Here is a 26,489-nt window from a genome sequence, read left to right on the forward strand (position 1 = left end):
CTGGGTCTTCTTGCTTCAACTTTAGATAAACCCACAAATGTTCCCATCACAAAGTGGCCAGAAAAAAACAGATGGTTTCTTTCTCTTTGCCACACAGACCTTTTCTTTAAGATAATAATTACTAGTTTGGTCTGGGTTCAGGGTACATATTAAAAACACTGAAGTGAAGTTTGGGGATGAGATGAATTGAGGAAGACATTTATACCCCTCACTCCAAATGAGAAGGAGAATGCTGGCCAGGATTGGAACCCAGAGGCTGTATATGAGGCTAGCTTATCACATAATGCTCTGTAGGCAGCCCATGCAAAGAGTTTTATTACAGCTTATTCCATGTTCTCATATTCCTATATTAACTCAGCACTTTCATGCTTGTTCCACGTGCCTCTCTATTCTGTAGCTCCTTCTCAACTGCAGTGCTTACCTAGACACATTTCCTTCAGGGCCCTGGATGCTGTCACCTCTCTTTTTGCCCTAGTCTGGACTGTTAGTGGGTTTTGTTTGCTTGTTTTTTTTCCCTCTCTTGTATGAAGAAGAAATTCTATATTTTAAAAGTCTCTGGAGACTGGATTTGCTACGTTATGGTTGGTCTACTGAGGCTTCCCTTATGGCAAACTGACTTAATAACCCAAACTGAAATCATACAAGTTTAATTTTATTACAGCTCTTTTCTAGACACCCCATCTCCATACACCACCTGTGTGTGCCCTAACATAGATGTTTCCGTATTCCATTCTAGATCCCAGCACTTCTTATTTTCAATACTGTATTCTAAGGATTTTGTCATTTACCTTTTTTATTCATACTACAGCAAACTATTGGAGCTTGGTGATAGATTTCAGATTTCTGTGGTAGAAAATACATAATGAAAGCCATGTAGCTTGTTATATATACATTCTCTGAAGATCATTATGTAAAGAGCTAACACGTTTTCGGTACCCTAGTTTCAGTCTCTCTACTGGGATCGTAGAACCATTCCTTAATAGCTTTGGAGAAATTTTGCTTTAGATTTTTAAGTATGGGCTTAAAATCAGTGTTTAAAAATGCTCAAAAATATCATATTCACCTATTAACTGACTAATTCTTTCAACAAATATTTATTATCCATCTATGATGTACTAGGCATCAAAAGGACAATTTTTTTCCCTTTAATCCTAAAATCCAGTGCTAACATTCGCGTGTCTTTTTTCAATGCTCATGTCTAATTTAAATATACCTACATATCTGGGTGTATACGTCTAATTTTATCTGTTGTCTATGTATGTGGTTTGATTAAGTGTGGGTGTTTGTGCAGAGAGAGATACACTTTTAAATATCAGATAACATTAAAAAATTGCATAGTATACATTATTTATACTTATTCTACAACCGTTTTCATAATCTTCTTCAATAACGGTTATCAAAATTTTTAACATTTTTGCAAGTATAATGGGTATGAAATCTCATTTTAAATTAATTTGCACTTCCCTAATTACTCAGGAACTTGAATGTTTTTCCCATGGCTTTGGTTTACATAGGTTTCCTTTCTGCCAACTGTCTGTCATGCTCATTGTCCTTTCTTCTGTCAGGTTGCCTGTCTTTTTTTTACCCATTAATATAGGAGTACTTTATATCTTTTCCTGGAAACTAATCCTTCTGTGTTTTTTTATTTGGTGCATACAATCTCTTTCAGTTTATCTTGTATTTTAATTTTGTTTAAAAGGTTTCTATGATAGAAATTCTCAGTTTTTACTGAGTCCATGTTATCATTTTTTCCCTTTGTGATTTCTTGCTATTTGAATCTAGTTTAATAATTCTTATCTTTCTGAGGTCTTAGAGCTGTTTGCCATGTTTTAATTTTAAAGATCTTATTTACACTTAAGTTTGTATTTGTATTAAATTTATGTCTTCAGAAATATTTGGGTAATTCGGAACCTTTATTGTTACATCTTAATTTTAAAATCCTATTTTTTCGATATCAGTAAAAGTGTCACAGTGCTTGCATTTTGATTATAATTGCTTCATCTTTATATTATAGATTTGCCATCTTTCTGATACATTTTTGTCTTATTCTTTACTATGGTATTATTGTCATTTATTCAGACACTTTTAAAAACATTTAACTTGTTTATAATTTTCCTTAAAAAGCCTCTGCATATTTTTTTTAGATATTATCCAGATAAATTTTTCTTCAGCAGGAATTAATTCATCTGTTAATTATTTATTTGGCTTCCTTTTTGTTAGATGTTTTCATGGCTCTTGGAATTTTGCCAGCTTTGCTTGCAATTGAGTTTGTTTAGGTAGTTTTGCTTTTGTTCTTTCTTTCTCTAGCAGTTTTTTTGCCTCCTTCTAACCCAAAGCTGGATTAACAGCTTTGGGTTTCCATCCTATAGCAATATTGAGAATATTCCATTTCTGGTCACGGGGTAAACTTTTCCTGGTGCTGCCGCTAGCTGATCCACTGAATGCCCCACGCAGCTTCTCTAGGTCGCATTCATAAGAGCTGAGGCTCCTCTCTAAACCCACATATCATGCACTGAATTTAATTTTGCCTCTCCCCCAATACATGAAGTGCTTTAGGTTGTCATTTTATTTGCCCAGTTTTCTGGATAATCAGTGGGTTTACAGTTATTCTCAGAACAATTAAGGTTTTTTAATTTTTTTCACCAAATATACTCTTTATCATTCTGACTTCATTCATAGGGGATTAGAATATATCACAAAAGCTATGATATATATGATATACATGATACTATGGCTTTCTTACAGCTTTTGCTTTCTGGATCTCCCTTTCTCTTCTTTTCCCCATTCTTTCAAGTCTAGTTTCCTCATCCATATACTAGGATAATAGTAACTCAAATGCTTGAATGAGGGTTCCATGATATTCCATATAAAAGTCAGGTTGTTCTGTAATAGGCATGTATTGCCATTTAAGAAAAATTCTTTTCCAAATTAAATAAGAAAGTTGGAAACTTGATAGTATTATCTGATTCCAAATGCTACCTGTTTAATCAGTGCTTTTTCTATGTAGTCTCTTAACTGTTACAATTATTTTTTGTCTGTGAAAAGAGAGTACAATTTCACTTTGGTTGGTTTATGTCATTTGGTGAAAAATCAACATTAGGAGCTAATTGTGTTCCAGAACAGAAAATAGAATTTACTAGCTGAGTAAGTGCAGTTTATTTATGAAAAGAGAGTTATATGTAATAGTTAACTTTCTGAAAGGGCATTGTGTTGTACGGAATTGAAAACTATAATGTTGTTGTTTTTCCCTACAGCCATAGATATAAGACATAAGGGGTTTCTGTTGCTTATGGTGGTCTTTAAAATTTTTTTTCTATCTAGTTTTTCTATTTACAAGTTCATATGGACAAAGAAATCAGAATTTCAAAAGGAAACAAAAATGTATGCTCAATTTTTTCATCCCTTGAAGATTGACTCTCTCCTTTATAATTTCATTCTGTCATCTATAAAATAATTGGAAAATGAAATTCAAATAGCTGCTCATGAAAGGAAGAATAAATTTACATCCCCATGATGGTCTGCAAGTCCCTTATTATACTATGTATCTGTGTAATTAGTTTAATTATAACTAAATCACACTAGCATTAATTATATTTTTAACCTTGATTATTTGTAATGTTAATTGAGCATTGATATTCAAGGAATTAAATAGGTAATTAGAAATACAATGGAATTTTTAACTACTTCCAGTGTAGCAATAAACCTTTCTGCCCATGAAGTTTATAACTTACTGCTTCCTAATTGAAACACATGGATTCAGTCATTCAGGATATTAAGGTTTATTTTATCTCTCATTTGAGGTTATATTATGAGGAAAAATGCTTTTATTTTTAAAAATCTTGTTTAATTTATTAATTTTCATTAATGCATAACCTCATACTTCAGATTAAGGTATACGCCTTAAGAATTTGTTACAAAACAGACCAGTGAAATTTAGTTTAAACTACATCATGTGTTCCCGGTATAATTGTAGCAGTCACAGACTGACAGGTCAAAAATCACATGCAATTTTTGGGGGGATGGTGGTGTTGGTGCAGCACAGTATTTAAACTTTTAATTTTGATTGCCCTTGGTTAGAACATATAGCCCCAGTTTCCCCCAGTTTGTGCAAATCCATTATGCATCACTAAGGGAACTGAGAACTGTGATGGTCTGGATCCTGAAAATGCCTGATGTTGCAGCCCAGGCACAAAGTAAAAGGCTAACAGCAATAGTCATAGTTGATTGTGACTCTCCTATCTACCAAGCATTATTTTAGGGCCTTTCCATTCTTGATCTGCTCTCATTGTAACAGCCTCGGGAAGAGGATATTATCCAAGTTTTACCTTCAAAGAATCCATGAATCAGAAGGATTAAGTGGCTTGCCAGAAGTCAAATCTATAAAAAGTTGTGTTTTCTTCTTCCATAAGTAAACATCGAACTGGAACCAATTTTTTTGTTAAATTCTTGGATGCGTCGAGTTGTAGCTCATAGACCACAGGTAGTTAAACCGCAACCTGCAAAGGATACAATTTTGTGGGAGATTTTTTTCTTTTAGACTCTGAGCCAAAGCAGAAACCAAGTAGGTTTCTTGTTGTGCTACGCCAGTGTGAAGATTTTTCTGGAGCCAACCACTGTCATTATGGTGTGGCCCTTCATTGATCATAGACTTATACATTGTGGTGGTTTGAAGCTGTGTTCCCCAGAAAACACAAAACTGCTTTAGAAGGATGCTCTCTCACCCAGGCAATAAAGGCTTTTCAAATCTAAGAAAAGGGCCCCATTAAAATTGTGTTTCAAACCATACATAAAAAACCTCACAGGGTATAACTAGCCACTGTGGATAAAATTAATGGATACAACGAAAAGAATTGTCACACCAAGAAAGTAATATAGTAGAACTCACAAAGAAAATGTATGATGCAACACGACATTGTGAAAAGAACAGATTTAAAAGGAAAATACTTTCTAAGATTAAAAAAGGTGGTCATTGAAATTAAAAAAGGAAAACAAAATGGTTGGGTTAAAAACAAATAGACAGCATGCAAAAATATGAAATAAGTGAAGAGATATGGAGGACACAAAGGAAAGATTCAAAATATGTGTGCTGGTTTGAAACTATTGTGTACCTCAGAAAAGCCATATTCTTTAATCCTGATTCAATATTGTTGGGTGAGATCTTTTTTGATTAAGTTGTTTCATGGAGATGTCACCCACCCAATTGTGAGTGGGACCTTTTGATTAGCTGGTTTCCATGGAGGTGTTTCTCCACCCATTCAAGGTGGGAATTAATCCACCTACCGAGTCCTTTAACAGGAATCATTTTGGGAAAAAGCTAGAGAGCTGACAGTCTAGTTTGGAGCTAACAGAAAACCCAGATGTTTGGAGATGCAGAAAGAAAATGCCCCTGGGGAAGCTGTTTGAAATGAGAAGTTAAAGGACCAGCAAGTGCCAGCCACATGCCTTCCCAGCTGACAGAAGTGTTCTGGACCCATTAGGCTTTCTTGCATCAAGGTATGTTTAACTGGATTCCTTAGTTTGGACATTAATATAGCCTTAGAACTTAATAAATTTATAATAATAAATTTTCCTTTTAAAAGCCATTCCATTTCTGGTATGCATCACGGCAGCTTTAGCAAACAAAATAATACATCCACTTGGATTTCTGAAGGTGATGTTAGAGAAACTTGGAGAGAGGAACTATTTGAAGAAATACCAATTGTGAGTTTTTCATTATTTATGAAACAAGTGAATCCTTAGACTGAAGAAACACTGAAAAGCGTAATAAATGAAAAGATATTCATACCTACATACTTTGTGGAGAAACTGCAGAATTCCAAAAACAAAGACAAATTCTTAAAAGAAAGAAGAGAAAAAAGACAGATCACCATAAAGAAGTAAGAATGAGATCTGTACCTGTTCAAAATAGTAGCCACTAGCTACTTGTGGCTTTTAAGTTTAAATTTAGATTGAATTAAAATTAAAAAAAATAATCTTTCAATAGCACTAGCAACATTTCAAGAGTTCAATGGCTCTTTCTCTTTGATCAGCTGGATATAGAACATTTCCTTATTGAAGAAAATTCCAGTGGATAGTGCTGAATGAGACCAATAGCCAACTTCTTATCAGCAAGACTATAAGTAAATACAGTGGAATAACATCATCAATGTACAGGATAATTAAGTATCAAAGTAGATTACTATACCCAGCTAAATTCAGGAGTAAGAGTGAAATAAAGGTATTTTCAGATAAAATGTGAGAAACTGTTCCACATGCAGATCTTCATCGGAAGAATTACTAAAGTTTGTACTATAGGAAGGAAATTGAACCTAGAGAGAAAGTATGGGGTTCAGTAACAGATCCTGAACAATTTTGTTTAATGCTTTTCTGTTTATTTAAAATATTTAATGGTTTGATAAAACAATAAATAATATTAATTGATATGAGGAAATCTTTATGGCATGATTTAAACATTTCTTATTTAATGACTGTAATTGATGTACATATGTGTAAACACTCTGGGAAAAAGCACTGACAGGACAACAATTGTTATATCTCAGAGAGAATTAAAGCTGTTATAAATCTAGTTCCTTATTATTTGCAATATTTTCCATATCTTGTCCCATAGTCAAGTGTTAAGTAATCAGGCAATTAAATAAGAAACAATTACAAGCCTCTGTTAATTTCAGATCGGCATTTTTGAATCATGCTTCATTTCAATGTATATACTTGGGGAAAATTTTCTTTTTTCTTTTTTTTGTCTTAGTCTCCTCCTCTCCTAAATTATCCCTATTATAGAATTCATGTGAGAAATAACTATTACATACTATAACATCATCAAAATGCTATAGATTATGGCTATAGAAATCAGGGATATATGAACATATTACTCTGTTTCATATTAAGGCAGTATAATACCAAGATAAAAAGGACATATATGTCATTAATTGCTTATAAAGCCTTTTTTTTTTTACTTTAGAATAGCATGAATCACAAATTAGAGTAATTTAAAACATGACATCACCAGCTAGGAACTGCTTAACACTTTATGTTTCCCCATTTGAAAATAGATGATTTAACAATACTAATGTAGTGTTAGGGAATCAGTGAAGGAAAATCCTCCATAATCTTATACGAAATGATTTTTATTTTGTAGCCACTAGTTAAAAAAAAATGCCTGACATCTATTTGTCTTTCTCTCTATATCTAATCCGTGTGTGTTTGTGTATATGTATGTATGTGCATATACATGTATGGATGTGTCCAGTACCAATATTGGCTTTGGGTGGGGCCTATGGCAAAGGCAACAGGCAAAGTCAGTTTCCATCAGCTCTGGGTCTGAACTATTATATAGTCCTTTAGGAAAACAACTGTGTGCTGCCTATAGTACCTTACTGCAAGTTGAAGAAATGCTCTGTAAAATTAAGAACTACCATTCCCATACATGGGTGGATACATGACACTGCCACTAAGCTTCATTCTGGCAGTACACAATTAAGCACATTAGTGAAATGGAAAGCTAATCTGCCACAGCACAGCAAACAGCCAAGAGGCTAAATAAAGGATTATATGGATGCTCACATTTTCAACAACTGCCCCTTAAATGCAAAAATGCATGATATCCTGAGACCAGTTTCCTATATGGAAAAACAATGCTTGCCTCTTCTTGCTGAGCCTCTCAAGGTGGCTGTCTCTGTGCCTACCATTGACATTATACCTGAATAATGACATTATACCTGAGTCTGCTTGGTTATGCTGGTGGATCAGCACACAGGTAGTCTGACACCTGGGTGGCAATTGCCATGCAACTTAGTACAGACACTATATGATGGGAAACTGGGACTATGCAAACAGCCAATGGGCTGAGCAAAGGGCTATATGGATGGTCGTTGTTAATGAGCCAGGAGATGCATTAGCTATTTGTGCTGACAACTGGGCAATGTACCAGGGCCTGACAGTGTGGATGGCTCCATGGAAGAAAGTTGTCCCCTGCCCCTTATGGGGAAAGAAAATGTGGAAGTCATCTGGACTACCTGTCAAACATGTGAAAGGTAACCATGTTTTATGACTGCCAGTAACAATGATTCTTTTACTTGGCAATATTGAATCAAATGCTTTAGCAAAAATCCAGTCTAAAGCCGACATCACGTGAGGCTGCTGAAAGTTTGCATAGAAAGACAGGAAACCAAGGGTCCAAGACTCTCTGGAGACTGGCACAGTAATTCCAGCTACCCATCATGAGACAATACTGAAAGAAATCATGGACACCTGCCCCCCCCGTTTGTTGCAACATACAAGGATGCTTCCTCATTAACTTGGTCACGTTGGCTGCAAGCAGGTTCCAAGTACCAGGTTGCAGGTAGATTATATTAGGTCCCTTTCCTTATCTAAAGGTGTAAAATATGACTACACAGCCATAGATTTGGCCACTTCCTGCAATAAGACTTCTGCAGTAACCTATATGCACAATAAATTTCAACATTCAGTGTGCACTGAACTGCCATTGTCAGGTGCCACTGGCCTGCCTTGGACTGTGAACCCTGTGAATTGGATTGCATGGAATACCCTGCTGACCTGGCAGAATTCAGCTCATCAAAAGAATCCAGAAAAATAATCTTCCCATTTAAGGCTCAAATTACCAGTGTGTCAATTATCACACTGAATTAGAATGGTGTGATTCTAATTAAACCAATTAGAATGGTTTAATTCCCTTTCTTGGGAGCAGCGCCATCACTTTTTGGGGATATTATCTCTGTGTGAAGGACTTCCAATGTTCTGTTGTCCCTTACACTTTTGTTATCTCTTGTACATTGTCTTTTGTATTGTCAACTCAAACTGCTGCATGGGGGTAGATTGTGGCAACCCAGGGGTCAGGACTTTCCCTTAGGAAAAAAATGAAGCTTTATGCATGTAGCAGCCTGTGTGACAGAGCACAAACATTAAAGGTCACAAGGCATTAAAACTCCACCCCTAATCACAGTTGGTAAATGCCTTTCATGAGATTCCATTGTAACCAAATCTTATGAGACTCTACTAAACATTATAAACTGCTTCCTTCCTCTTGTTTGCATAGATCACTGACTTCAGTTTCCCAACTGGCCACCATGGGGAAGAGTCTTCTCCTGTCAGTAAGTCCCTAATTAAATTCATGGGTAGCTCTCTGCTTGGTATTTTCTTTGGTCATGGGGCTGTGCTGGGTTGGAACACATATTTCCAAAGAACTGAAAAAGCAAAACAAAACAAGGAAACAGATACTCCTTTTTTTGTTTAACCTCTGATAGGAAAAATTAATGTTATTGGAAATCTGAATTCCAGGCTCTCCTTCTACTATTCAGCATTATTCTTACAGGGTATTGTTTAACTCATCTTGAATTATTTATGAAGTCCATGTTTATCTTCACAATGATGAACAGAATTTCTTCTGCCCACTTTGGGTGCTGGTTGTATACTGAAGGGTAGACCTAGAGTCGAAAGGTCTAAGGGAGTCCAATTTTGTCTTGGTTTCTAGCAGGCTATTTGTTCCTCCTTTGTATTGACAAGGTAGCATTCCTTCTCACCATCACTGCCTTTTCCTATAGCTCTCTAAACCTGTTCAACTATGAAAAGTGTCCCATAAGCAGCACCATACATTAAAACAGCAAAACTGTTCCAATAATATGTGTGTGTTATACACGTGTTTGCATTGGGTATGTGAATAGGGAGTGGAAATAAGGTTTACCCTACTTTTTTTCACATCTATTTGAAGACCTGAACCCTTATTATGTTCTGAACTAAAGTTGTGCTAGGTATTTTTTCCAACTCCTTCTGTCTGATAACTTGAAGAAAACTTCTGAGATTTGTCTCTGTTCAACTCTTGTTTAATTCAATGAGCACTTTAGGGACAAATGAGAGATATCATTTTAAACTGGAAATCAGAACTCTGGTTTTGGAGAATAACTTTGGCAACAAAATAAAGTGTGGATTAGCATGGGCAGAGACCAAGTTTTGTTCTGTTTTCTCTGGGAGATTTAGAAAAGAGACAATAGGTAATTGAACCGAAGGAGAATTCAAGAGATAAAGGAGGAGTGGTACATTCAATGCACAGTTTTTGGTACCGTAGTACCACAAATCTTGAACTTGGGCATGAAAAAGTGGAGTCAGACATGATTTTGAGTTGAGGAAGTTTAAGTCAGGTTTTTTGAAGACGGAAATGTTAATCAGGCAATAGAATATTTGGAAAAGGAACTGTTGGGCAAGGAGAAGAAATGTTTACTTTTGGATAGTGTTATTTCATATATTTTTTGTTTGTTACACATACTTCTTTCTCTGAAAGTACTTTTCTTTTAAAGAGACTGATGTATCATGGCTCATTCTATTTTTCCTGCTTTCTTCCTACATATAACTGTAAAAGATAAATATGCATTCTAAGACTGACAAAGTTTTAATTCTAAAATTTTAATTTGTTACCTGTGAATACAATGGATCATAGCTAAAATTATTTAACATAAATAGTAAACATTTGGTGTCATCATCTATAACATTAATATGTTGTAATTTCCAAGGGCATTGATGAGTTTTTAGTTTGGAGACATTACATGTATCATGAAGGGATATATTTCAAAAGCTGTGAGCTTTGTATTAATACTCTTGTGGTCTAAAATATTGTGTTTTTTTTTTTATTAGTTTTAGCAGTTAAATAGGGTTGGGGGTGTTGCTTTAGCATTTGGCTTATCATTTTAAACATTTTTGGATATGTAAATGGTGTAATATCCAAAGATTATAGAAAGTTATACCACTTTTCCCCAGTCATTTAGTTTTTCTCTACAGAGATTTCTTGTTGAGTTTTGTGTAGCTTATGGGAGCAGATTTGTGTGACTGGATTTCTTGGTTGAGCAGAAAAAGGCACTTTCTTTTCCTTTTCTTAAGTGGTAATTGGTCTTTATTTAAATTGACAGTCTGTGGGATCACTGGTTATTTATATTTCTTGGAAAATAATGTATTTCATCCAAAGTATAAATTTATTTTCTTCATTGAGGAAAGTAATGGCTTCTTATTGTTTTAGCTTCCTCTATGGTTATAATTATGTTCCCATTTTTATTCTGCATTTTTACTTTTGTTTTTCTAGAGAAATAAACCATTTATCTATGTTTTTTTTTCGGGAAACCAAATATTTATTTATTGGCTTTACCATTTATTGTTTCCTAATTTTTTTCCCAATTTTAAGCATTCATTTCCTCTCCTATTTTTATGTTTCCTTTTGTTTTTTAAAGGTCTTCTGAGTCTGAGGCTTAATGATTTTATTCCTATTCTTTTTTCTTTATTTATTGATTAAAAATTTAAATATCTGAATTTTCTTCTGACCATTGTTTTAGTGACTTTTCCATATATGACTTCATTTTCAGTATTTTTCAGATATTCTGCAATATTTGCTTTTGCTTTTTCTAGAGAATTTTTATGCTGAAATTCCAACATGCTATGATGTTTTGTTCGCTACTGATTTTATTTCCTTGCAGTAGGAACTTTTCATTTGCCATTTTTCTACCTTTTTGGATTTTTTCCCTTTAATGTATGTTCAGTTTCAATAAACAGTTCATTTAATGCTTTGGCCATGTAATATATTAATATTATGAGCCCTTCTTCATTTCTGTTGCCTTTTCATAATCTTTACTTACCCTTGTATTGCCTAGTTTTCTGAGTCATTTAAGATGTGTCTCTTTTAGATTTAGTTTTTTGCCTTGTGATTCAACTTCAAAGTCTCTTGATTTAATAGTTGAGTATACTCATTTATATTTATTGCTAGGAAACATATTTTATTCATAACGCTGTCATCTCATTTCATATTGTTTTGTACTGTCAATGTTCCACCCACCCCTTTGTTTACGTATTTCACTATATGGTCTAGTTTTTGTGGTTGAATACTTGTTTTTGTCTTTTGCATGGTCTCACATTCCTTCTCATTGTTTGGAAGGTTTGAGCTGTGTTTAGCTTCTTTGGATTCCTGTATACTAAGAAGTTTTTTAATGCTTAATTGCCTACTTCTTTACAGAGAATCTATTAATTTCTCAGTATAAGCAATGATAATATTAGACTATTTCCAATTCCACATAATACCCTCCCGTCAGCTACCAGATTTTTCTTATTTTTATGACCATTCTTGGTCTGTTTTTTTTTTTTTTTTTTGGCATGGGCAGACTCTAGAAATCAAACCTGGGTCTCTGGTATGGCAGGTAAAAATTCTGTCACTGAGCCACTGTTGCCCATCCCTATTAGTTTTTTTTTTTTTTATTTTAAATGTAACTATCCTTATTACTGGATTCATCAGTTTTAAATGAAAAATTTCCATCTTGTCCACTTATGAGAAATTATAAAATCAGCAAAACTTAAAAGGCTTGTCACCTTCTCTTCTCACAAATGCCATGTTATTTATAGTATTTTCAAAACACTGTCACTGGTTTTCAACAGTGATTTCTGTACAGAAATTCCTGGTATAGCCTTAATCTTACATTTGAATGTATTCAGTACTCACCATGCTTTTGCTACAGCTCCTCCATTAATTCCTTAGTAGGGCGACTCTCCAGTATAACTAAGATGGCTTCATGGACTTTATTTTCTCTTATTATTATTATTTTTTTAATTTTCAAAAGATTTATATTTTCTGGTCTCTGTGAATGACAGTTTAGATGCAAATCTCCTAGATCATACCTTATTCCCCTGAAAAAAATGTAAGCATTTGTCCAGTGTCTTCTGGTGTTAAATGTAGTTGTAAAAAAAACTGAATCCAATCTCATTTGAACCCACCAGGAGTTATTTGATCTCTTTGTTGTTGCTGTGCCAAGTATTCTTTGTCTTTGCAAGTTCAACTTCAGAGCACATATTTCAGTATTGGCAGATTTGCATTTATCTGGGACATGTCATGCCATTTTAACTTGTAAAGGATTGATGCCATTTCTTAGCTTAGGAATGTTTGCTTCTTTTCTTTTCTTTTTTCAAATTATATCTGTGAATGTTTTCCTTTCCCATTTATTCTTCAGTGGCATCAAGTATACATTTGTTAGATCTCATCTTTTGGTTTCTGTGTGTCATTTTGTCCCTAATCTTCTTAAACTGTTTCTTCAGTTTTCTTACTTTTTAACACATTCTTCCATGTTTCTAATTGTATTTTCAGCAGTGTAAAACATGGCTTTTATCTGCTATGGTTTCATTTTTAAAATTTTCTATTTGTTTCATGGTTTCAGTCAGTTAATTTTGATAACAATTCACACTCTTATAATTTCTTCCTACATTTTTAAAAATAGTTTTTAGAAAATCTTTAGTTCCCTTTCATGTTCTTTACTGCTAAATTTTTAGGGATATTTTTTCTTCAGCTGCTTTTTGTTTTACCTGGTCTTTCTTGCTTCCCCACTCCCTCCTATTTTTAGTATTTTTATAGATCTCATGTTGGCTTTTTGAGATCTGTCAATATTTAATGAGTCTAGTTCTTCATAGAGTCATTATTTATCAGATAGTAGTTAAAGGAATGAATTGGTAGGATTTTTTTTTTTTTTTGAGGTAAGAAATCTACTTCTTTCACAGACACACAAAGCCTTGTTTGAATCATATTATTTCGCATGTGCTCACTACCTGTTTATTACCCTCTGCCTTGCCTCATAGTTTTAAACAGCTTGCATTTGCACATGTATTTGTGTGTATGTCTGTGTGTGTGTATGTTTTGATTTAGTCCTGGAACTTTGGAGCCAAGTCTAATTCAAAACATCTCCCAAAGCCAACTTATAAACCAGATTGTATTGTCCAAATCAGGAAGACTTTGTGTTCTCCTATTTGGAGACATCATCTGCTGGGTTGGCCCCAAATTTCCAATAATGGTGGCCTTTATTTACTATATAGTTCCACACTCTTGTCTCCTCGTCATTGGTCTTGCCAGTCCTTCTTCACAAACATTGAGGTGGAGATTGTTAGTGTTTGAAAATTATTTTCAAAGTTGGAACCTCTATTTTTATTTCTCTTTCCTTGTTTTTAGTTATTGTATGAAAGTAGAAGCAAAGAAATTCTACTTTGCCATCATATAACTAGAAATCGGAGGTTTATGCATTTTAATGTCTCTTCTCCTTTCATCTCTTTTCCCTAACATTTTGTTTTATGCTTCTTTGTCTTTGGAAAGGCAATATGACATCTTGTAGCCAGGAGTCAGAACTGAGTGGCGATCTAGAAGTTCTGGGGCACCCATGTCTTTAGGCCTTTGTTAGCGTTTAGATTGGGGATGATAACTGTCAGACATGAGCCTTAATTCCTTCCTTTTTAAAATAAATAACAAACTTGACTTCTTTATGGTGGATTTTGAGGAAAAAATATGTTAGACTCTTTGAAAGAATCTGAAAACTTTAAAGTGTGGTATAAAATTGGGGCATATCATATCATGGCTACTGTTTATCAAGAGCTTATGAACAATCAAAAAAATGAAGCTGTGTTGCTGTTAGATTTATTTTCAACTTACTGTTTTTTTATTCCATTTTTGACATGTGAAATAGTAAAATTGCCTGTGCTACTCATGTAGGGATTTTTAAAAATTGCACTTTAAGAAAATAAAATCCCACTTTGAGAAAAAAATGGAGTTTTAAATATGACAAATTTTAAGTAGATGGAGAATCACTGTACCTACATTCTTAATCTGTCCATACCTGTGAAGACCACTTATATAATTCAAAACATTAAGATACCCATATTAGAACAATTTTCACTTTTTAAAGTTTAAAATACCTTTCTTCAGTATCTACTATGAAAATAATGCACTTAAGTGAATTTGGATCTACATGCGAGAGATACTATTTAGAAGTCCACTCAAAGTAATCATCTGATAATAAATATCACATGTATTATCCAGTTCCTGGAAAACTTACTTATTAATTTGCATAACTTCTAAAACTGACCTTGAGGAAGAGTTCTATTTGTAAAGGGGTGTTGGTCTTGATATACTGGAACGGTGCTAATGTGCACTGGAGAGTTTCTAAAAGTAGGCCCAGTATGTGTCATAAATGTTGACATGTGAATTGGAACAAACACCAAATGAAAAGCCTTTGCGTGCCAATGGAACAGGTGGTCAGCATTTGTTCTTAAAATCAGGGTTGGTATATTTTAATCCGAATTTCTTCCTTGAACAAATTATAAGGCTGGAAGGGCAGAAACTGTTATGTACAGAATATATATAATTTAATAGGCCATTTCATTGCCAGAAATTCATGACATTATATTGATGGGTGTGAATGAAAAAAAATCAGCAGAATGAAAATATACTTACGTGCTAGGTGCAATTTTAACTATTTTGAAAGAACATTACTTAAACTGATTTGTAGCTTCTTTCGTAGTGAGGTAAAAAGGAGGGTCTTCTGAACTTTTCTGTGAATGAAAAGTGTTACTGAATTTTCCTCTGAAAGAATGACTGTATTCTTCTATATTGCAAGTGCAGTTGTGTTTAAATGCCAATATGTAGTACCAGAGAAAACTTTACTGGAATATATGGCAGAATAGTTTGTGTGTGTGTACCTGTGTGCAGATGCATGTGGTCATACATATGTGTGTGTATTTGTGCGTGTGTGTGCAGGTGTGTAGTTTTTCACCTGGGATTTGAAGTTATTCTAACCTTCCAAGAAGAATGCTAAAAACATCTTCTTGATAAATTCGTATTTAAGCAGCAAAGCAACCTGCCTGCAGATATTCTTGCTAAAATAATGCCAAGACATTGTGGAGGGGCAGCCCTGCTAAAAGCCAGTTGTTGGGCTTCAGTTCTTTGGTTTTGTTCATGAAATTGGGGGTTTCTCCTTATCCATCATTCATATCCAAGAGCCAATGAAACCAGCTGTCAGGTGGCAGTGGTGTATCAGGTGGACACAAGCAATCCGGTTATTTAGGATCCAGCTATGTGGGTTGCCCTGAGCTCACCTAGTAATAAGAAGTGAGTTAGGGGCAAGCTGTGCATTGAAGTGTGGACATTCACAGCAAAAAATAGGTAATAATAATAATAAATACATCCAACAGTTTGAAGGCAAACAGGCTTATCAGACTGCCTGGAAAGGAAATCAATGTAGGATCACGGAACAGTTCTTTTTTGGCTCTCAGTGAATTACTTTGACAGTTTTTAGACCAGCGATGAGAAATAGGAAATGAAATGGATGAAATGAGAAGGTTCTTGGGCTCATAAAGATCCCTAAGAGTGCTCCAAGCATTGTATTTAATTGCTAGAGTGTCTGATCTGTTATTTCATCAAGTAAAGAGAATAAAAGCCAGTCAGCATGCCCCGTGATAAAAGCTACCTGAAGTTCATTTTAATGTCAGACCCTGGACTGAAAAATGCCTTATCTCTCCAAGCATTGCCGAAGCATAAAGATACAGAATATTATGGCCTTTTCTGTTAGATTGAGATAACTGAAATGTAAGTGTGTAGAAAACAAAATTAATGTGAGCATTTTCTAATAATATGTTAATATGCATGACAGTGACTTGAACTAAGAGGTGTTTGGTTTGCATAACTTAGTGATAGGTTAGAAGATTTATATTGATGAGCTCGTCTTCTTCTAGTTCAGGTAGAATGAACTTTGGTTTAGATATTAAACTCTTGCCTTGCCCTGGAGGTTCACTATCATATGGTGTTCCATGCAGGGTCTTATCTGAATTGTCTTATAATACCCTTGCAAATAGATCCTGTTCACCTAAATCTTGAGTTGTTATTTGATCTTTCTTGATCCTCATTTACCCTCAGATTTTGATAAGGTAGTTTAATTGTTCACTGGGCAGTGGCCAGTTCAGTTAATAGAAATAGAGAAGGGGAAACCACAATTCAGTTTGACTCAGCATGTCCTTAATACTGTTTGAATACCGAAGCTCTGTGATCTGTAGACTCTGGTTGCTCTTTGCAAACATTCCACCAAATTACTAAAATAACATGTCAATTCATAATAAAAACTGTAGCTATCCTGTGATTAATATTTGTGTGAAGAAATGATTTCTACTAACTAAAACGGAAATACGAACATTTTAATCGCACAATAAAGAGAAGCCCTGCTCAGAAAGTGGTTGCATATGTTCTTCACTTCATTCTTGTGAAATCATGCCTCAGATAAAAAGAAATTTCCTGTTTAAATAGAAATTGGCAACTTTCATGACACTGGATGAGGGTACCTGCCAACCGGCATGGAGACATTCCACTCTTTCCGTCGTTTATGCCTTTATTCCCAAACTTTGTGGGTAGTTTTTTTTTTTTTTTTTTTTTTTTTTTGCATGGGCAGGCACTAGAAATCAATATCTTTTTTTATTACAGATATTTGGATAAACTTTCACTGTCAATTATGGTCATGTGTGTCTTTTAGAAATGTGTACATTTCTTCTAAGTTATCTAAGTTTTTGGTGTACAATTGTTCATGGAGTTCCTGTACACCCCTTTAAATTTTCTCTAAGGTCAATGGCTATGTCCCCTCTTTCATTCCTGATTTTGATCATGCGAAACTCTATTTTTTTGTCAGTCTAATTAAAGTTTTGTAAATTTTGTTGATTTTTTTCAAAGAACCAACTTTGGTTTTACTGATTTTCACTATTTTTTTCTATGGTCTATTTCATTTTTTGTGTGCTGTAGTCTTTATTCTCTCCCTCCTGTTGCTTCCTCTAGGTTCATTTTGCTCTACTTTTTCTGAAATCTTCAGGTGAATCGTTAGCTTATTGTTTTGGTGTCTATTTTGTGTGATGAATAATTAGATTATTCTTTTCATATCTATTTTGTTTGATATTAGTAGAGCCGCTCCATCTCTCTTTTGGATAATGTTTACAAGTTTATCTCTTTACATTATTTTGCTTTCAACCTATTTGTGACTTTGAATCTAAAGTTTGCTTTTTGTGAACAGCAAATAGTTGTGTTTCGGCTTGATAATGCTGCCAGAAAGCAATATACCAAAAAATGGATTGGCTTTTATAAAGGGGATCTATTAGATTCCAAATTCACAATTCTAAGGCAATAAAAAGGTTCCTCTGTCACATGAGAAGGCACATGACGATGTCTGCTGCCCCTTTTCTCTTGGGTTGGTTTCAAAAATGGCTCTCTCAACTCCTGTGGGTCCTTCTCTTTGTGTCTTCATGGGAGAAACTGGATTTCATTTATTAGCTTCTCTCAGCTTTCTCCAGGTGTGGCTCTTTCAGTTTCTGTCCTTGCTTAGCATTTCCCAGGGCATTTTTATTTCCAAGTGTCTGTGCTTTCTCCAAAATGTCTCCCTCTTAACAGACTCCAGTAAGTGATTTAAGACCAAGCTTCAGTGGGCTTGGTCACATCCCCATGAAAACAACTTAATCAAAAGACCCCATTCAACAACTGGGTTTTTCCCATAAGATTGGATTAAAACAACATGTCTTTCTGGGATACACAATGGCTTCAAATCAGCACAAGTTGGATCATCTTTTTTTATTATTCATCCATCTCCACTTGTTGCTTGGAGTGTTTAATTCACTGACATGCATTTACTGTAATTACTAAGAGGGTAGAATTTATGTATTCAATTTTGCTTTTCTTTCCATACATAGTATCGGGTTTTTTTCCCTCTCATTTCAGCACTACATTCTTTTGTCTAAAAAAACATTTTTTACAGATAATTAATTAATTTCCATGGTTTTTTTTTTTTTTTTTTTTTTTTTACTATTGTTTAAGTTATTTTCTTAATGGTTGAACTGGCAATTGCAATTAATATTTTAACCAAGCACTCTTATTTGGAATAGTTTCATCATAATTTCAATCATATACAAAATTTCTCTCGTATATAGCTCAATTGTCCCCTTCCTTTGTTCAGTTTTTTTATTTGTAAGTTACACATTTATACAGAAATTTATGATGAATACATTATGTAGTTGTGTTTTAAATAAGATATGGAAAAGAGAGATTAGAATAAAAAATAAGCATTTATGTTGTCATGCATATTTACCTTTATAGTTTCTCATACTGGTGCTATTTATTTCATTATGTGGATTTGAGTTATTATAAGCATCCTTTCATCTCACCTGAAGTATATCTTGCAGGGCAGGCCTACTTGCAATGAACTCCCTATTTTTGTTTATCTGATAATGTCATAATTTTTCCTTCAATTTTGAAAAATGGTTTTGTCAGATGTAGAACTCTTAGTTGATAGTTTTAAAATTCTGTCAACAGTTTGTATTTATCATCTTCCTACCTTCTTCTGTAAACCTTCTTGAGAATCCCATGTGCACTATGAGTCACTCTTCTCTTGCTGCTTTCAAGATTTTCTCTCTCTTTTTCTTTCAACAGTTGATTCTAATGTATCTGGTTGGAGGTATATTTTTTTAGTTTTTTAGTTCATTCTATTTGGAATTTGTTGAGATTCTTGGATGTGCCAAGTAAATATTTTTCAACAAATTTGAGGAAGGTTTATTTTTTGCTATTACTTCCTAAAACAGTCTTTCTACCTTTTTCTTTTCTGACATTCAATCTTTTTACTGATATTCTGTATTTGATAAAACAATGTTCTCATGCTTCCCTTTAAGCTTTTAGGTGTGGTTTCTTTTAGTTCTTTGAACATACTTTAAATAAACAATCTAAAGTCTGGCAAGTCCAACATCAACATTTCCTCAAGGACACTTTCTATTGACTGCATTTTTTTCCATTTGTGAGGGCCTTAATTTCTTATTCTTTTTCACACATGATAATTTTTATTGAATACTAGATGTTTTTAATGTTCTAGCACTGTAAATAAGTCTCCCTTTTCCTCTTAGGATATGTTGTTGTCACTGCTTTTTTTAAATTATTGCTATTGTAATTGCTGCTGTATATTTGTCAAGTGACTTTTTTGAACTAATTATATAAATTGTGTATTTTTTGTCATGTGTGGTCCCTGCAAATCTTGGATTGGTTAGCTTCATGGCCAGCTAATGGTTTCAGAGACTTGCTTAAGTGCCTTGAACAATAAGTCTCTAGAAATATATATATATATATTTGTATGTATATATAATCATCTCTTCTGCAAACACACACAGCTTTCTTTGTTACTTTCTGTCCTTAAAGTATTTATTTCTTGCTTTGAAAACAGAACACAGTTTAGCTACAATTTTAAGAATGAATTTAAAATATCTTATGCATGGAATGTTGAAGCCACAGATAATATATACACATATCCTGTACAGATATTCCCCCTATTAGAATTTCCAAGTTTAGCAAATAAAAATACAGAATGCCCAGTTACCTTTAGATTTGAGGTAAATAACATTTTTTTGTTTGCATGAGAGGTACAAATTTTGCATGGAGCATGCTTTATATTTAATTTTTATTCACTATTTATCTGAAATTCAAATTTGAATGAATATCCTGTAGTTTATGGCAACCTTACCCCTTATACAAGTGCTTTGGTTTGCTAAAACTGTAGGAATGCAATATACCAAAAATGAAATGGCTTTGAAAAGAAAATTTATTAAATTGCAAGTTTACAGTTCTAAGGCTATGAAGACATCCAAACTAAGGCATCCATAAGAAGATGCATGACTTAAGAAAGGGCCAATGACATTCGGGGTTTCTCCCTCAGCTGGGAAGGCACATGGCGACTTCTGCTGGCAATCTCTCCCTGCTTCTTCCAACAGCTTCCCCTGGGGCATTTTCTTTCGGCAAGTCCAAAAGTCTCTGGTTGTGTGGACTCTGAAACTTTTTCTAAAATAGTTTCCTCTTAAAGAGCTTTGGTAAGCAACCCCACCCTGAATGGGTGAAGATGCACCTTCATGGAACCGCCTAAACAAAGGGTCCCACCCACAACTGGGGGGGTCACATCTCCATGGAAACAACTTAATAAAAAATATCCTACCCAACAATATTGAATGCAGATTAAAGAACTTGGCTTTTCTAGGGTACACAAAAGGTTCAAACCAGCACAGCAAGGATGGGTAAACAGCAAAACATGTTGTACGTTATTGTATAAAATGTGACTGGAACTAGAGAAAAAGTAGAATTGTGAAAATAATATTTTGACTTACTGATTTATAAAACTATAAAAGAATAAAACTGATTTGTTATCCTCATGGTCTAAAAAAGTAAAATCACAGAAGTAGAATGCTACATGAAAAATGCCCTACCTGAATTGGAAAGACAAGGGAATATGAGATAGGAGCTACCTAAAACAAATTTAGTATATAACAGGTCTTAAATCCATATATTTGTCACTTACAAAAGCAAGATCAAAGCGCAGAATATTAAATTAATGATGTTAGGTATGCACTTTAGAAATTCAGAATATATTTGAAAAGACCCCTGATTGACGAGTGAGAGAATTGTAGATAATAGTGAATGAAGAGAAAAATTGAAAACCCGTAGGTTTTCCTGCAGGGCAAGAATGGGGAAGGGGAAAAAGTGAAACAAAAACTCTATTAAAAAAATTGTTGAGTGACTTTTTTTTTTTTTTTTTTTTTACAGAAGCAGGGGTTAAAAACAATTCATGGCATTCTAATATTCCAAATGAAGACATTGATAAAAGACCCTGTTTTAGTTTGCTAAATGCTGCTGGAATGCAATATACTAGAAAAGTAATGGCTTTTAAGAAGGGAATTTATTAAGTTACAAGTTTACAGTTCTAAGGTCATAAAAATTTCCAACTAAGGCATCCAGAGAAAAATACCTTGGCAAGGAAGACTGATATCTGTCCCATGGGAAGGCACGTGGCTGGTGTCTGCTGGTCCTTGCCCCCAGTTCTGTTCCTTCCAGCTTCTAAAGCCAGTGGTTTTCTCTCTAAGCATCTGTGGGTCTTCACTTAGCTTCTCTGGGACACAACTCAGGGTTCTGGCTTGCTTAGCATCTCATGGGAAGGCACATGGCGGTGTCTGCTGAGCTCTGCATCTCCAAGCATCTCTCTGTCAGCATTCCAAGCATCTTCAAATGTCTGTGTCTCTGCCAGCTCTGAAGCAACTGTGTTTTCTCCAAAATGTCCCCCCTTTTAAAAGATTCCAGTAAACTAATCAAGACCTACCTTGAATGGACGTGATCGGATCTCCATCTAATCAAAAGGTCACACCCGCAATTGGGTACATCACATCTCCATGGAAACAATCCAATCAAGGTTTCCATCCTAAACAATAGGTCTGCCTCCACAAGATTAGATTAAGAAAGGAAACATGGCTTTTCTGGGGTACATAGTAATTTCAAACTAGCACAGTCATATATATATATATATATATATATATATATATATATATATATATATATATATATGTTCAGAGGTTTCCTATGATATATGTAAATCATAAGATTTTTAAATTCTTTTTATAAGAATTAAGAAATCTTAAAATATACTGATAAATAGAATACCTAAGAGTGACTTGGCTAGAAAAGAAAAGGTTCCTATTAAGTATCAAAAATTGGACTGAAATAAACATTTTACTATACTAAATTAAAAAAATATATGTTTAAGGGAATACATTTTACAAGCTTATGAAGGAAAAAACAAAGTTAAGAACTTAAAGCTAAGTTTTTTTCATAGTTCACTTATTGTATATATTACTTTGATATAAGTATTAATAATGATATTGAATAACTAGATTCATTGTGCTTTTGCTTTTCATTTTATGTTGAGACATGCTAATTATTGCCTGTGCAGCAGTCACAATTTCTCAGCAAGTATGCTTTTATGTTATCTTCGATTTAAAAGATAGAATTTTCTTTTCTGAAGTGTTCTCAAGCATCTTTACATTCAAAACATTTTTTTCCATATAAAACTGCATACGCAATGTCAGTAAGAAAACAGTCTGAATGTAAACTGTGGAGACATTTCAATTGTTCCAAATTTTCCATGGTGAGTATATACTGTTTGATTTTTTGTTTTTGTTTTTACATGGGCAGACTCCAGGAATGAAACCTGGGTCTCCAGTACAGCAAGCAAGAATTCTGCCACTAAGCCACTGGTGCACCACCCTATATATTACTGTTAAAAGTAAAAGTGAAGCAAAATATTTGTTCTTTAAGTAAAAACAATTTTGTATAAACCTCACTCTTAAACTCATGTAGCACAGCTACACTAGAAGGATTAGCATCAAGTTAATTCAGAAATGACTAAAGGTTGGGACAATGAATAAAACCTCTCAATTGTTCCTCTCTATTCTTCCTTATGATCAATGGGAGATTATAGGTAATTGTTATAATAAAAATCTAACCTTTTAAAAACTTGAAACTGATAGTTAAGACTCTGACTTATTAGCTGTTAATATAAATTGTTTTGATGGGGTAAAATAATAAATAGAAGAGTTGAGTATCGAGAACTTGTCATAAGCCAAATACAAAGCTCTTTGCTTTATAAGTTTTTCTTTAATACCCAAAACAGTCCTGGAGTCACCACAATTAACACCCAGCCTCTGATGTGTGTGTTAAACATACCACGCAATCAACTTGTTGCAGATCAGCCAAGTTTAAGAAAAATACTGATGTTTGTTCTGAAAGTCTCAACTTTCTAAGCCGGGGCTTCTTCTTTAAGCAGAGAAAAGGTGGACCTGTCTTCTGCTGGGGCAGCAGGCATTCTCATTGGCTACTGTCCGCAGAAGGATGCCCTAGATGAACTTCTGAGCGGCTGGGAACATCTCCATTATTACTGCAGCCTGCGTGGGATTCCAAAGCAGTGCATCCCCGAGGTAAGCACCCCCTGGGATTTTCCAGAAAACAGGAAGGCTCAGGAAGGCACAGAGACCACATCTAGATCTCGAGGCTGCACACTTACCCTGAGGAGAAGGAACCATTTAATATCAGATACGTTTACATGAAAGGTATTTTCCAATATGGGTTATGCTGAAGGAACTGTAATGAAATCTATTTATGTTGTATGTATGTTATGTATTTAAAATGTAGCTATGTGATGAAATTATCTGATGGGAGTTAAAGCATAATTAAAATCATTTGTAACTTTGTAACCTTCTCATTTTTAGTCTCCCTAAAACGCCTTTTACATTTTCAGCACTGTTAGTTTGTCAAGTTCATGAACAAACATCCTGAACTTGGTATCTCCAGGGCGCCACAGAGAAGGTCGCCTAGAGTATGTGTGGAGTTTGGTGGGTTTTTGAATGGATGACTTCCTGGTGAGTAAGGTTGACAGCTTCCTGCCTCAGTGCTTTTCTGGGTGATCTCAGGAGAACGACACTGTCAAAAAGCTGCATAACTCTCTCCTCAAGGCTACCCCACCCCCATCACTGTCTGTGAGAGAAGGAGAAGGGGGTTAAATAGTGAGAAAGCAAGAGACAGCTGTCATTTCTCCATTTTGCTAAGCAGTGGTCTGTGAAGTGGAACACACGGCTCTGACTGGCAGCTCAGAGGAAGTTCCAAATAAAAACCAGTGGATTGCAATTGCTTACTTTTTCTACATCTCATTGTAGAGAATTGGGGGTGTTTGGATTTCTAACATCTGAACTAGTAGCAGAAATAAGTAGCTTCTATGGTGCATTTTCAGTTAGATACTGCAGGAGATGGAACATCTTGGGACGCACAGGAGACAAAGCGAATGGCCATTCCCTTCACTGGTCCATGAAAATTCATTCTTTGAGCTCTGTTTGTAATGCTTCCCTCTTCATGTCTGATTTATGCTCTGTAACTTTAAATGAAGCTAGGACAGAATTTCTCCTCATCATTGCAGGGACCCTGGTCATTTCATCTGGTCTTATTTTAATGAAGCAAAGATAGCTGACCACTCCACAGGAGACCTGCTCATTGCAGGGTTAACCAGCGATTGGAAAGCCAGAACTAATTGTTGGCTCAGATTTTGACAGTGTTTCTCTCTGTCAGCTCCCCCTTGTTAGTTTTTTATTAGAGAGGTGGGTCCTTAACAAACACTGTAAGCTGGCCCCTTTGTTTTACAGGAGAAATGCGCTCTAGAAAAAGGTTCCTGTTAATATAGCAAGGCTTGGTGCTTTCTGAAATCCAGGGCAATTGCCGCTGAATGCCGAACTATCTTACAGCTTTGTTATTTTGAACTCCTCTACCATCAGAAAGATTATTTTCGTGGCTGCCAATTAGGAATTGGCATCATTTCTTTCAGAAAACAGCAACTGATTTTTATTTTGCGGACTCTGCTCCGAGATTTCCGCTAGAACCGATTACTTTTTCAGAAGTTCCCAAGGGAATTCGCACACCTTTTTGAGGATTTCCCCCTCCCATGTCCTGTGGGAATATTTTAATTATGGAAATATCCTTCTCTATCCTTTTCTAGCCTGCGTATTGCAAGATGGTCAGAAGGGATTGTTAGGAAATAACAGAAGCCAATAGTTTAAGCTAATACTTAAGTAGTTTCTGTGACAGGCACTGTTCTAAGTATCACACAGCAACTGCATCATTTCCATTTTATAAATGGGGAAGCTGAGGGACGGAGAGGTTAGGTAACTTGTCCAAGTTCGTGGCTAGCATGTAGTGGGGTTTATTTTTAAAACCAGATAACCCAGTTACAGAGCACATGTTCTTAGTTAAGACACTCTCCTGCCACTCAGTTGTATTTATATTGTTAGTCATGTAAAAAAGACGGAATTGCTAGTGCTATTAGTATCTTGATCTGTTCTTTAAAAAGTTATTATGGTAACATATATACAACATTTCAACCACTTTCCTGTGTACAGTTCGGTGTAATTACTTTCACTGTATTGTGCTGCTGTGACTATCATTCATTTCCAAAACTTGTTCATCACCCCAAACAGAAACTCTCTATCCATTAAGCAATAACTCCCTTCTCAAGCAGTGGTGCTCCTCGCATCATAAAAAGTTCGAAGCGATGAGAGGGCAGGAAGGAGAGCAGGAGGTGAAGATGTGAGTGAGAGTGAGAAGAGAACCATTTCCATCTTATGTCTTTAGTTTCTTTTTCCTGCTTATCTACTCATTTTGTTCTTTGATCTGGATGTTTTTGATGTGGCCATTGTGTGTGCTAGCAAAAAAAAAAAAAGGCTTTGAAATCACATACATGTGTATGTGAATCTCTGGGCCATTTATTTTCCCTCACATTTTATTTATAAAGATCCTACCATGTGCCAAACACAATCAAGCACTGGGGACATAAAAATGAATGAATTCTGATGTCTTGCCTTAAGTGTATAGTTTCTAGAATTTGGGGTGGGAAAAAATACCTGGCAGCGGAGAGTGATTCCATTGACATGTGACATTTTGGGGTGTTGATAGTATTTTTCAGCCTGTTTGTGAAGACGTTATATTCGCCACTCCTTTGACAGCAGTGCTGAATGCAGGAAACACTGCCGCAAAATACTTATTGAACAATTTTCAATTTTTTTCTGAAAGCGTGACATTCAGAAAGTACAAGGTTAAACCCAATATATTTGTTCCTGTATATTTTGGAGTCTTTCCTATGGGTAACCTATTTAGGATCTGCAGGGCTCAAAATTTAACCTTTTGTGAAGTTGGGAAAATATGACATATGTCTACGGGTTTCACAAAAGTAAGCACCACTAGTTGGGCAAGATTATTAAAAAATTCTCTTATCCTGAATGTATTTCTTTCAACAGAATCAGATGCTTTTATTATGTTTTATTTCCTTTTT

General features: G+C 34.9%; 1 protein-coding gene across 1 annotated transcript in view; it reads left to right on the forward strand.

Annotated features, from left to right (window-relative positions):
- ABCA13 (ATP binding cassette subfamily A member 13) overlaps positions 1 to 26,489 on the forward strand; it is a 442,652-nt gene that overhangs the window by 374,636 nt on the left and 41,527 nt on the right. The window contains 1 exon segment of the mRNA XM_077118896.1: positions 23,445 to 23,595. Coding sequence (XP_076975011.1) covers positions 23,445 to 23,595 — 151 coding nt within the window.

This window comes from Tamandua tetradactyla, chromosome 1 (assembly GCF_023851605.1).
Source record: "Tamandua tetradactyla isolate mTamTet1 chromosome 1, mTamTet1.pri, whole genome shotgun sequence".
NCBI classification, from domain to species: domain Eukaryota; kingdom Metazoa; phylum Chordata; class Mammalia; order Pilosa; family Myrmecophagidae; genus Tamandua; species Tamandua tetradactyla.